The following is a 12,702-nucleotide window of genomic DNA, read 5'->3' on the forward strand; positions in this document are numbered from 1 at the left end:
TGAGGTTAAGAAAACCAAACTGTGGGGAAAATCTGATTTGCCACTTGTCTGGCCGGATGCCCAGTTGAGCAAGAGTGGCGGATATGGTGTGGAGAGACGGAAGAAAAGACCTGGAGACGGCGTATGAGACATAGAGGTTTATAGGACTTAGGCATAGGGCATGTCTAGCAGCGGCTGGCTGGACGAGTTATGCACCTGCTACTGTGGGCAGAGAGGGGGTTGATGATATAGGCAGAGGACAGAGGCTGCGTGCTTGCCAAGAGGGACTGTCCTTGTTAGGACCAGCGTTTCCAGGAACAGCAGCTCACATGGAAGGGCTCTGTGTGCCTTCAAGATGTGACATTCTTTGAATGAGAGAAGATCCAGGTTGGCCAGGGCCCCTGATTGTGACAAATCCCAGGTGTTTGGCGTCCTGCCCAGCAGGGGGCCAGAGGACACATGGCTCTTAAAGGGCTCAAAGTTTATTGATGAGCGTGTGAGACCCTACAGTGCTGATAAAAGTAGAATTTTTCATATGCCATTATGAATGTGAAATTATCTAATTCGAAAGACGAGAAAAGGTATCAACTCGTTCTTAGAGGCTGTCTTCTTTTTCTTTGAGATGTTTTTCGTGTTCGGGTTGGTTGAGTTTTGCTTCTTTCAGTGTCAACCTGTCAGCAATTTTTATTACATCAAGAGCTGTTGCTGGTGAGTGCCTGTTAGGTGCTAGGCATTGTAAGACGTTAGCATAGCCGGCCCCCATGCCAGGTCCTTGCAGCACCTTGAGGAAGGTGTCATCGTCCCTCTTTTACAGATGAGCCAATTCCAGCACATTAAGGTCCCACAGCTGGTTTACACCATCAGCACCATGGTCTTGACCGCTGCACTGCGCTGCCTGCTCGGGACCTGTGAGGTCAAAGGGCCTGAGGCCGTGCTCCAGGGGGAGTTCCGTCTAGTGGGGGAGTTAGGCGCAACGCAGACAGATAAGATGAAGCCATGCAGGACACAGTCCTAAAGGGTACAGTCGGGGAAGTTAGGGAATAGTGGGACACGAGAAAATGCTGATTGTTGTCTGCAGACAATAACTGTAAAAGATTTTAGAAGAAAATTGAAGATGCAAACTGCATTTGCCTATTTCCAGAATATTTTTTGCTTGCTTCTGCTACTTCATATTCTCTTTCCTCTTTAATTAACGTTATAAAATTTAAAGTGTTCTTAATTAAAAAGTAAATAAACAGGGGGCTGGCCCCGTGGCCAAGTGGTTAAGTTCACGCGCTCCGCTGCAGGCGGCCCAGTGTTTCGTTGGTTCGAATCCTGGGCGCGGACATGGCACTGCTCATCAGACCACGCTGAGGCAGCGTCCCACATGCCACAACTAGAAGGACCCACAACGAAGAATATACAACTATGTACCGGGGGGCTTTGGGGAGAAAAAGGAAAAAATAAAATCTTTAAAAAAAAAAAAGTAAATAAACAGCTGGTATGTATGCGAGTTAGTTTCCTTTTTCAAATTGTATTACTTGAAGTTAGATGTGTTTTCTGCGTTATTTGTAACTTGAGAGGTATCCAGCCTAGTGACCGACACGTCAGTATGTGGTAGTCTCTCGATAAATCTGTATAACCATGTAATCTTTGCTTGTTGCAGGTGACATGGCTGTATGGTATACAGATAACAGGTTTGCTCCTGGTCTGCGTTCTTCAGTTTCTTAATTCCATGATTCTTGGATCATTGCTTATCAGTTTTAACCTTTCAGTATTAATTGCAAGAAAACTTCAGGTAGGACTTTGTTTGTCCTTAATCACAGTAAACTTTTTTCTTAATTTTGTGATTGATTGGACCTTATTTTCATACGGCATACAAAGGAAAATTTAAGACCAAAGTCCCAGTAAAAAGCACTAGTGGCATTATTTGCCCTTTTTTTGAAGTGCATGGAATATTTCTGTTTTTGAGCTTTCTGATGTGCCATCTCTTTGTTTTGACATTTATTATTTCTTAGAGAATTGGAATCATAATTCAGGGATTAGCCAAAGATGCTTATTTGAATGCCATTGATTTAAAGTTGATATAAAAGACAAAAAAATTTATTTTTTTTCATGTGTGAACTCAAGAGTGAGAACTTCTTGCTTGTGGGAATGTGTTCGTCACAGTCTTTCAAGTTGGTGGACACCTTGTTATTGTTTGATGTAGTAACACTACTCTTTCTCCTATCCTTCCATATCATATTGATTTTTAAGTGAAATAAAATTAACTCTGTTTTGAGAATTCTGAGAATCCAAATAAATAGGGTATCATATTTGAAAATATTGACCTCCTCTTTTGCTTTATTATATAATTAAAGTTTCTGAAATTTACATCAGATTTGAGGGTCAGTTTCTTTCCTTAATAATGTCACAAAGTCTGTTTTCTTTCTCATACTATATCAAGAAGCCATTTTCTTTCCACTTAGAGAGTAGTAACTCCTTTTTCTTATTACTCTTTGAGTGACAGCTGCTATGGACAAACTGTCACAAAGATTTTAAAGAACAAGCTTTTAGAGACCGGCCTGGTGGCATACTAGTTCAGTTCACGTGCTCCACTTCAGAGGCCCTGGTCATGGGCTCCTGTCCTGGGCAAGGGCCTGCACACTGCTCCTCAAGCCATGCTGTGGTGGCATCCCACGTAGAAAATAGAAGAATACTGGCACAGACATTAGCTCAGGGCCAATCTTCCTCACCAAAAAAAACAAAAAGCAGGCTTTTTAGTTGACTGTCAAAAACGCTAGTTTTCATTCATCATTTCAACCTTAATTATAAATAAATGTCACTCATATTTGAACTCTTTAGACATTATTGTATTTGATAATCTGTAAAGTTATCTGAGGGTTATAAGAAAACTCATATATCAAAGAGCACAATTTACTTTTTTTACACCATTCGATATTTTATTTAATTGGGCTATAGTTCTGTCTGTGATATATGAACTAATGGGTAAATGATCAAAAAATTTATTCAGTCACTATATCCTGAGTACCTTCTAAGTGGCAGACCCCATACCCTAATTGCAAAGGTCTTAAAAAAAAAAACAAACTAGCACATTTCCTCATCTTGGAGCTTATTATTAGGGTATTCATGTACTATTAGAAAGTTACAAATGTTAAGACCTTTTGTAAATGGTGTAACCTCATGAAAATCAGTAGGTAATATTTTCCACATATTTTCCCTATATGTTGCAATGTTCTCTGTATGATCCAATGTTTTAAATCCTTAAGTAATCTCATCTTAAATATTTATGAAGTTATATTAAAGTTTAAGAATTAAAACTTAACTCTTTTAATTTCTAGAAAAATCTGAAAACTGGAAGCTTCCTTAATAGACTTGGGAAACTTTTGTTACATTTATTTGTGGTTTTATGTTTGACGCTTTTTCTCAACAACATTGTTAAGGTAGGTTAATAAAATGACGTATTTAATTTAGCTTTAGTGAAGCTTACCAGTTTTACTTTAAACAGGCTCGGTTTTAGCTTTGTCTCAGTAACAGGATTATTTTCTTGATTCTAAAAACTGATTTCACTCCTTGAACTCGTCTTTTGAGTTATTAAACTTTTTTAAAAGCATTAAGTACATATTTCTCTAAATTTAAAAAATTCTACTTTTTAGAGTTAGTTTTCTGCACTGTGGAAAGAAAGATGACGTGATTTTTGTTGGGTTAAGTTAATAAATAAGCTGGCTTTACTCTGAGACAGACAGATTCGTGGAGATGGTTTCACCCCTCCTGGACGGCTGATCTCAGGACAGGAGACCTCTGCCTGTGCAGGACGTGCTCCTTCCCCTCCACAGAGAACGGCAGGCCCTCTTCCTGTCTGTTGACTGTCAGAGGAGAACAGCCTCTTCCCTCAGCCAGCCACGTTACACACCTCCGCTCCCGATCCTTGTCACTGTGTTCGGAAACTCTGTATAGTTCATACTTTTCAAAAGCTCGTCTGAGCAGAACAATCAGCATTTCTGAGAGACTGGCTGAAAGATGTGCGGTTTATCCGTTTGCCCGCTGCAGACGGGCGCTGATCTGGGCCTGGCTTACGCCAGTAGAGAGCTGCCTGCCTGGACCCCCAAAGAATAACGTCTGTTGAGTTGCGCTTGATGTTTCTCCAGCGCCCTACAACGAGAGGAATTGGAAACGCAGTCTGTGAGACTCCTGTTTTTGCTGTACCCATGGGCAAAACTTCTCTTGAGTCTTGGTTCTAGGACTGTTAGGGTCTCTTCTGAGCAGCTAGTTTCTTTTAATCATATGACCCCGTGAGTAACGTAAATGCTTTTGTCTTCCTCTCTGCATTTGTTACTAGCATGCATAAGCCCAGATTAGTGGCTCCTCTCTAGTGACTATATTTTGTGTACTAACCTCAGTTCTGGATTCGTCTTATTTTCTATCTTCATTTTTCTTCTGATAGCGGTTTCTTCACCTATTTATGTTATATGGATTTTTGTAAGCCATAAGTTAAAAATAACAGTATATGAATTAAAATGATAATCAGTAATAATGACTACTGGCCTTTGTTCACCCCTTGAGGGTTTCTGCTGTGTCCTGAGCTGTCTGTCTCTGTGTGAGTGAGTCTTACAGCCGCTGTACCTCCGGACAGAAACCCCAAAGCCAAACAGGCATTACGGGCTGTAGGCCTATATGAGGTTTCAGATCATTGTATCGTTGGTTTTCTGATCTGAATAATCGTCTTCCCTGGGCTTAAGCCGTCTCTCTCTCACTGACCGAAGAAGCTCAGCTTTTATCTACTTTACGTATTGAACTTACGCATAAGATTTTGTTTGAAAAAAATGATTCTGCTAAAAAAAAAAAGAAATGGAGGGAGCTTGCAAGTCCTTCCTTTAGATTTCCTCAGTTCTAAGAACTGTTGTGAACATTTACTCATTTTACACACGCACACGCAGAGTCCTGTGAAACTGGATACTGCGTGTGTGTGTTCAGTGGGATGTTGGCAGGAAAGCGTGCCTAACGCACTAACAGCAGTTTTCATTTTCTCCCTCCCCGATAGAAAATTCTTAACCTGAAGTCAGACGAACACATATTTAAATTTCTGAAGGCAAAATTTGGGTTTGGAGCAACAAGGTATGACTGAATTTAAAGTGTATGTTTGCTTTTTTATATTAAATCATCAGGGACTTTAGAACTTAAATTATCATTGTGCCTTCAACTATTAATTGCAGGCTCATTTCGAGGAAAAGAATTGTAATTTGTCTTGTATTGAATTTAATGCTTTGCTTTCCGTTTGTTCCCTAGAGATTTTGATGCAAATCTGTATCTGTGTGAAGAAGCTTTTGGCCTCCTGCCTTTTAATACATTTGAAAGGCTTTCAGATACTCTGCTCTTTTATGCTTACATATTTGTTCTGTGCATCACAGTGATTGCAGCGTTAGCTGTAGCCTTCCATAATCTCAGGTACGGCGTATTTCAGAAACCGAATGTTGTGCTTTAATGAACTTGTTCTGCGTTGCAGAAAAATTGCTAAGTTGAAAATCAAAATATCAGACACAGAACAGAGTAGTATTGTTCAGCTTAAAGGGAGAACATAGCCGATCTTGAGTGGACTCCACTCTGAGTAGTTACAGGTGTAGTTAAGAGACAGCAAAAACTAGTGGCTGCCATGCACACTGGGCTGGGTTGAAGTCCTGGCTTGCACACTTGGGAACAGTGTGATCCTTGAGCCTGTTTTATAACCTCTCGGTCTTTCCACTTCCCTGTCTGTAGAAAAGGAATAATGAGAGTACTTACTCTGAAGGTTTTTTTGTGAAGTAACTTAAAACAACATAAAGTACTTAAAATAGTGCCTTATGCCTAGAATATTTTGTAGATTTTAGCTATCATTAGTATTATTATTGACTCATAATCTCTATTTTTTCCCCATTATTAGTTTCCTGTGTTTTTCTACCTGTCTTCCTCTTGCTACCTTTTTTATTTCTGGTGAAACATCAAGAGTTTACTATTTATTTATTTTGTTGCATCTTGTTGAAGGGCTTATAAAGTTGTAGTGGACCATAATTATTAGTATCTACTAAAAGTCTTACATAATAATTGATGTTTTTAAAACTTAGCATGTCTACTAATCTACTAAAAGAAAAAGTGAAGGAGAATAAAGATTTTTTAAAAACTTGTAGCATACTTGCCTGTCAAGCTGCTGTAAGTTTTTTGCATTTACTCTCCTTATTAAATTGAAAGAAAATTAAGTGTAAGAAGTTGAAGCTACTGTCATTTGTGAAAACTTAATGAAGCTCAGAAGGAAGCCCATTTCCTGTGTAGTTACCTTGCCAGTTAAGGTGCTGGTGAACTGTGATTCACAGCCCCCAGAGAGCTGTCCTGGGAAAAAGTCGTTAAAATGAGCCTGGATCACTTGAGGTGTTTTATGATTATTAAGAATGAAGCAACATTGAACCATGAAAATATTTCATTGACTATAAACTATTTTAGTATCTTTCAGAAGTGTTCTTTTTTATACCTAGCTCAAGATAAAATTTAGCCCTGTGAAAATAGATGGAAATTATTCTAGACAGCATAATTTAATATTATTCCAGACACACCAGGTGTCGACAGGACTCTAGACTGCATGCAAAGTGGGAAGTGCAGGTGGCCTGCAGTTTGTGAGAATGTCTGCCGTGCTCACTGTGACCTGTGAGCCGTCTCTGGAAGCTGATTGGGTATATGATTATAGATAAAGATTTTAGAGCATCCTCGTCCACCAGGTAGGGACATTAGGACTTTATTAGAGGAAAAGCACTACATTAATGAGAGTAATTTAAAAATTATAGTGTCTTAATATGATTAACTTTTAAGTAATTTGAAGGATATTTTATCAGCGCCAAGTATTTAAAGTACTTCTGCCTCTTTAGTACTAGGAAGGATGATGCTATTTGTGTATCCGACACGCCTGCCGTAGTGTGAAGGGTACAGCTGGAAGGGGCACTCTCTTCTGGATTCGTGGGATTAGTGAGAGTTTTCTAGCTTGGCTGGGAGGACAGTGGAAGTGTCGCAGAATCCTCCCAGGTATCAAGGGAAGATGAGGGCATATGTTCTCCTTGTCTGGAATAGTCTTTTAGTATCAATACAGAAGCCAGAGTTTGGGTTGTAATATATGATATTTAAATAAAGATTACTACCAGTGGTGAAAATTACCTCAGAGTATCATTTTAATTTTCTTATGAATCTAGGGTGGTAAAAAGAGGATTTCTAGGAAATAAGAGTTCTCTAGTTACAGAGAAGCATCATACATATCTAAGTTTATTGAATTTGTGTGAAGGATAAGTGGGGCCTTTATAAAAGTATGATTTTTCTCTTAAACTGGCAGCCCTTACTGTTGTTTCCTTTTCCCCTTGATGACAAATTGTGCAACATCCGAGCCCGCTCATCCGTCTCCACATCGCTAATGCAGAGACGGCAGACAGTCTGCGCTCCCCGGTGTGATGCAGTATAGAGAACATCACAGCCCCATGAAGTGCTCTTGCCAAAATAAATGAACATGACTCTAATAATTAACCTCTAGATCTAATGACAAGTTTATAAGAAACATGGGAATGGAGAAACATATTAAACACCACCACTAGGAGACAATCAGCCAAACCCAGAAGGCGGGAATAGTTATAGGACTGATGGTACATTTTCTTCAGCCAATAAACCTTAAAAAGGTGGGGGGAATACTTTTATTAATTGAAAGATAATTTAAAGAGACATTGATGAAATGCAGTGTGCAAGCTTTGGGTCTTAATAACTACATGGAAAAAGCAATTGCAATAAACAGGAAAAATAGAGCATGAACTGGGTGTATTAGATGATATTAGATGATGTTAATGTTATGGGTGTAGTCATTTTAATGTGGCCATATTTGATAAAAATTGTCTGTTAGATGTACATAATGAGATATTGGTAGGTTAAAAATGTGATCATTGGTTCATAAAGGCACTGAGTTCCAAGGTTATGGATACATTTTTACTTTTTCTTATTTGTTTGAAAAATACTGATAATACATTTTTAAAGATCTCTTGCAATTTCAGTGATTCCAAAAGGATTCTTTTTTGCTGTTCTCTTGTAATTTAAAAGATTGAAACACTTTACATTTTTACCATTTTATTCTAATTATTACTGGTGTTTTTTTTGAGGGATTAGCCCTGAGCTAACATCTGCCAATCCTCCTCTTTTTGCTGAGGAAGACTGGCCCTGAGCTAACGTCCGTGCCCATCTTCCTCTACTTTATATATGGGACGCCTACCACAGCATGGCGTGCCAAGCAGTGCCACGTCCACACCTGGGATCCGAACCGGCGAACCCCAGGCCCCCGAAGAGGAAGACGCGCACTTAACCACTGCACCACGGGGCTGGCCCCTATTAATGTATTTATATTCTGACACTTTCGGCCTCATAAACAAATTCAGAATTGATCCATGCTGATTCATTTTATCTTAGGAAAATAATACATTTCGAAACATATGAAGGCATAAGTTTCTTGTATCTTCTTTAAAAAAGACTTGACTAAATTAACATTATGTGCCCAGCCTTAATTTTGTGTGTTTGCTATTTTATTCAGTGATTCTACAAATCAGCAATCCATGAGCAAAATGGGAACGTGCACAATCGGCCTGAGACCAGAAGCTGCCTACAACTTAATACATACCATTCTGTTCGGATTCTTGGCCTTGAGTACAATGAGGTACTTTTGTCTTATCTGTTTGTTTGATTTCTTTTTTTATCCGACCACTCTTTACCTGATATAATTTAGCAATATAATTTGGAAACTGACAATCATCTTCATTAATAACTATGGTTCCCAAAAAAAGTCCTTGTTTACTGTCTTCTCCCAGTATGAAATATTATTTATAACCAGTTTTTTCCTAATTACCAGCATTCCTCTATTTTTACTTATATGATAGTTGTCAAAAGGTGCTGGACTTAGTGACTAACCCATGGTTCTGCGTCGTTTTAGTAAGACTTTACTGTCACAGACAATTCACCTGCCTTTCCAGCTGCCTCATACTCCAGGTCTCTACGCAGCCAGCACTTGTTGACCTTTGCCTGTTTCTGTTCTTACAGAATGAAATACCTCTGGACGTCACACATGTGTGTGTTTGCGTCATTTGGCTTATGCAGCCCTGAAATATGGGAGTTACTTCTGAAGTTGATCCATCTTTATAACCCAAAGAGGGTCAGTGTTGTCCCCTTTTCCATTTCTTTTTTATGACTGAGTATTCCTCTCATACCAGGTCTTTTTTCAGTAGTTTCCCATACATCAGTATAATAAAATAGATACTAAAACTTGAAGCTAAAACTAGATAATTGATAAATTATGATTTTATAAGGAATTTTTTTTAATAATTTTATTTTTAGTTTTAATTTTATCTTTTTAAATAATTTGTTCCCAGACCATAGGTTAGAAGTGTTCATTATACAGAATTTGGAAATACTGAAAAGCACAAAAAAGAAAAATCGCTAATAATCCCATTACCCAGAGTTATCACTATTATTATCATAATGTATTCTCTTAAAAACAATTATTAATAAGTGTATGGTAATGATTAATAGCCTATAAATGCAGTTTTGAGTTGTTTTGCCCCATAAATTCACTAGGTGGCAATATGGTAGACGCTATAGGAATCTTACAAATGATTGGGACCCTTGCATCGACTCAGTTGGTTTACATATTGGAGACTCATGCTCTATTAAATTATATTTCTGTTGTTTAAAAAACAAAGTCATGTTTACAAAACAAAACTGTAAGGCAGAAAAGGTCAAAATGCTTTTAATCTAAACAATGTCTTTCTTACATAGATCTGTATAATGCGATATTCAGTACCGATATTAATACTCCTGTATCTGTGCTATAAGGTAAGATTGATTTTCCTCGTTCTTGTCATTAATCATTTAGCAGAATAATTGCTTTGACTCAGTGTACTTTGTGTGTTATTGGCAGATAGAGTGCTTTGCAGAGATTATAAATATCTCTTTAGCTTCTTATGGCAATTGGCATTGATAGGAAAACTGATCTGTTTCCCAAATAGTATTTAACAAGTAAAAACATTATGGCAAAAACTACTACAGTTTAACCATTGTAACTAATTATAGTTTTGACCTACTATTCAGCTGACGCAAATTCTGAAAATAAAGATGTTTTTAGACCTATTTCGAGGTGAACAAAGTAGAAAAATTATTTTCCCCTGTTACCTGCTTTATATAGAGTAAGAAATCTTAAAATGCATCATGCTTTAACTTACGTATTTTATTAGATACTTAAGATCACCTTTGTAAGAAGGCTGAGCACCTATAAATAAATAATCTAAAATTAGTCTTGTTATCTGCCCTTCAGTTTCCGTAGGAAGTAATGACATTCTGCATATTCTCAGTCGATGACTAATTTCTGCAGCAGTGTTAGCTGTGCTCGAGTTCTGAGAATCCTCCACAAGAGTCAGTGAGTCGTTGGTCAGGTTGACTCCTTTGTGACTCTTTGGCACATCTTTGAGACTTAGAGGCTTGAACTGTCACCCAGGCAAGTGGCCCAGATTTTTCTATCCAGCTGAGCTCTCACCTTCTCTTTTTAAAAAAATCTTACATATTTTTTAAGTTTAAATTTTTTTCCTTCAAATGTTTTAAGTTAGGACAACAGATTTCAAACTCTCCTGTGTATAGCCCCTGATTGAGGGGAGTGGCTAAATGCGGGGAGGGGGCTCACCCCCAGAGAGGACCGGCTATAGCAGCTCAGCTTTTGGTTTTGTTTGCTTATATTTTCATGTAAGATTTTATTTGAAGCAAAAGCTTTAGACTGAAAAAAAGGTTGATAATCATTATGTTGGATGATTCTATTGTAAATACTTCAAAAAGTCTATTCAATCATGTCCCTTCCTATCAAAACATTTACTGTTGTGGGCAGAGCACCGTGCTATCTCCTAGACAGTGGGAAACAGAAATAGATTTTTTCTGCCACCCTGCCTGTGGGAATCTCATTGCTCTAATGTAAATAAATGACACTTCTTAAAAATACCTGGAAAGCCAACAACTAAGGATAAAAGAGAGTGCACGTTTAATAATGAATGAGGTAACTTTACCTTTCCACATTGATTCTAAGGGATGAACGTCCTCTTCACAGAAGAGAGACATCATTCTTGTCTCACCAAAGATGTACACACACTACAGCAGTCTTTCCCACTGTCTCTGTGTATGTAGAAATATGTCTCAGCTATTTATTTGAAATTTTATTGATTTTTTTAAGCCATTTGAGGACTCAAGTCACTTACTCTTGATAAAATTGAGGAAAGACCTCATAGAAGAAATAAATTAGGCTGTAGAACATTGACTCTCAAAGTGTGGTCCCCAGTCAAGCAACATCAGCATCGCCTGGGAACTTGTTAGAAATACAGATGTTTGGGTCCCACTCCAGACCTACTGAGTCAGAGACTCTGGGAGTGGAGTCCAGAGATTTAACCAGCCCTCCAGGTGGTGCCAGTGCACCATCAAGTTTAAGAAACCCCTGCGTCAAACAGGGTTTCTCAGCATTATTCCCGGCACTATTGACGCTGTGACCAGATAATTCTCTGTCATACAGGGCTGTCCTGTGCATTGTGGGATGTTGAGCAGCATCTCTGCTTTCTACCCACTAGATGCCAATAGCACCTCTCTCCCGTTGTGACCTTCAAAAACATCCCCCTTGGGGTAAGACAAAATCTCTTTCCCCTGCCCCTCGAGAACCACTGCTATAGAAGAACCAGTGAAAAAGCCATCATTTCCAGGAAATCTTTGGAGATAGTCCCTGAGTGAGTGAGTAATTCTAAAGAATGCTTCCAAAGACCATTGACCTAGCCTCTCCTAAAGTCCTGGACTTTAGGAGAAATCCTACTGCATCCAGCTTTCACTGTATAAAATAGTTTATATATTTCAGCTTCTCAAACTTGTGAAATATAAAATCACAAAGAAAATAAAGGTATTATGTATATTAGGAGTTACCTAAATCTGTTTTCCAACTATTGAACAGATTTATCTGTAAGTAATACGAACTCCTATGTTTCAAAGCCTGATTTGAATTTTACTCAGTGATTGTAATGAGGATTTCAGAATTTCCTGTTCATAGTACCAGTTTTGCTTTGTGTCTTTTTAGGATAATCCTGTTTAAAAGTGAAAAGCTTATACTAGTCTCCAGTCTAAAATCAAGAGTTTAGTAAAATTATTACCCTCATGTTGATTAACTAACTTGGGTTGCTGAAATCTCATAAACGACTGCTGGTCATTTAGAAGCAACATTTAGTTAATTCAGCACTTATTTTCACATTATTTAAGGAGTTCACCACTAGACTAGATTTTAACATTTTCAGAATTAACAGCAACTTTCAAACTGGAAAAATATCTAATATTGATTGAATTCACAGCTTTCAAAATATGTTTTATACCAAACGACTTAGAACATATCATTAAAAAGTTGGTAGTTTAGTGATTACCAAAATTAGTAGAGATAATGGATAATTGAAATATTGCAAAGGTATCATTTAATTGCTTGCTTTTATTACATCTCTTCTAAAACCCAGAACCAGTAGCACTGACACCTGATTTTCCATCACAAGCAGTTTTCCTCGTTCACCACCTGGGAGACAAGATGTAAAAGAGCAGCAAAGACAAGATGGCGAGATAGGACAGCGACAAGGCTGAAGCGCAGCTGTAGACTGGCCAGGGGCCATTTTGGTTCCAGTAGTGGTTCTTAAATAAAATTATTAT

The 12,702-nt window shown here is 38.1% G+C and overlaps 1 protein-coding gene across 10 annotated transcripts in view; it reads left to right on the top strand.

The window, feature by feature from the left end:
* The window catches only part of DPY19L3 (dpy-19 like C-mannosyltransferase 3), a 75,992-nt gene that overhangs the window by 42,906 nt on the left and 20,384 nt on the right, over window positions 1-12,702 (top strand). For 8 of the 10 annotated variants that reach the window (XR_011498391.1, XR_006520628.2, XR_006520627.2 and 5 more), the window contains exons 9-15: window positions 1,625-1,756; window positions 3,300-3,401; window positions 5,000-5,073; window positions 5,245-5,403; window positions 8,537-8,659; window positions 9,040-9,151; window positions 9,775-9,831. Coding sequence is in view for 6 of the 10 variants with exons in the window: in XM_044759957.2 (XP_044615892.2) it covers window positions 1,625-1,756; window positions 3,300-3,401; window positions 5,000-5,073; window positions 5,245-5,403; window positions 8,537-8,659; window positions 9,040-9,151; window positions 9,775-9,831 (759 nt within the window). In the remaining 4 variants the exon portion in view is untranslated. The remainder of the gene's footprint in view (window positions 1-1,624; window positions 1,757-3,299; window positions 3,402-4,999; window positions 5,074-5,244; window positions 5,404-8,536; window positions 8,660-9,039; window positions 9,152-9,774; window positions 9,832-12,702) is intronic. The other 2 variants (XM_070498355.1, XM_070498356.1) reach the window with 1 other exon arrangement.

The sequence above is a fragment of the Equus asinus genome, chromosome 26 (assembly GCF_041296235.1).
Source record: "Equus asinus isolate D_3611 breed Donkey chromosome 26, EquAss-T2T_v2, whole genome shotgun sequence".
NCBI classification, from domain to species: Eukaryota; Metazoa; Chordata; class Mammalia; order Perissodactyla; family Equidae; genus Equus; species Equus asinus.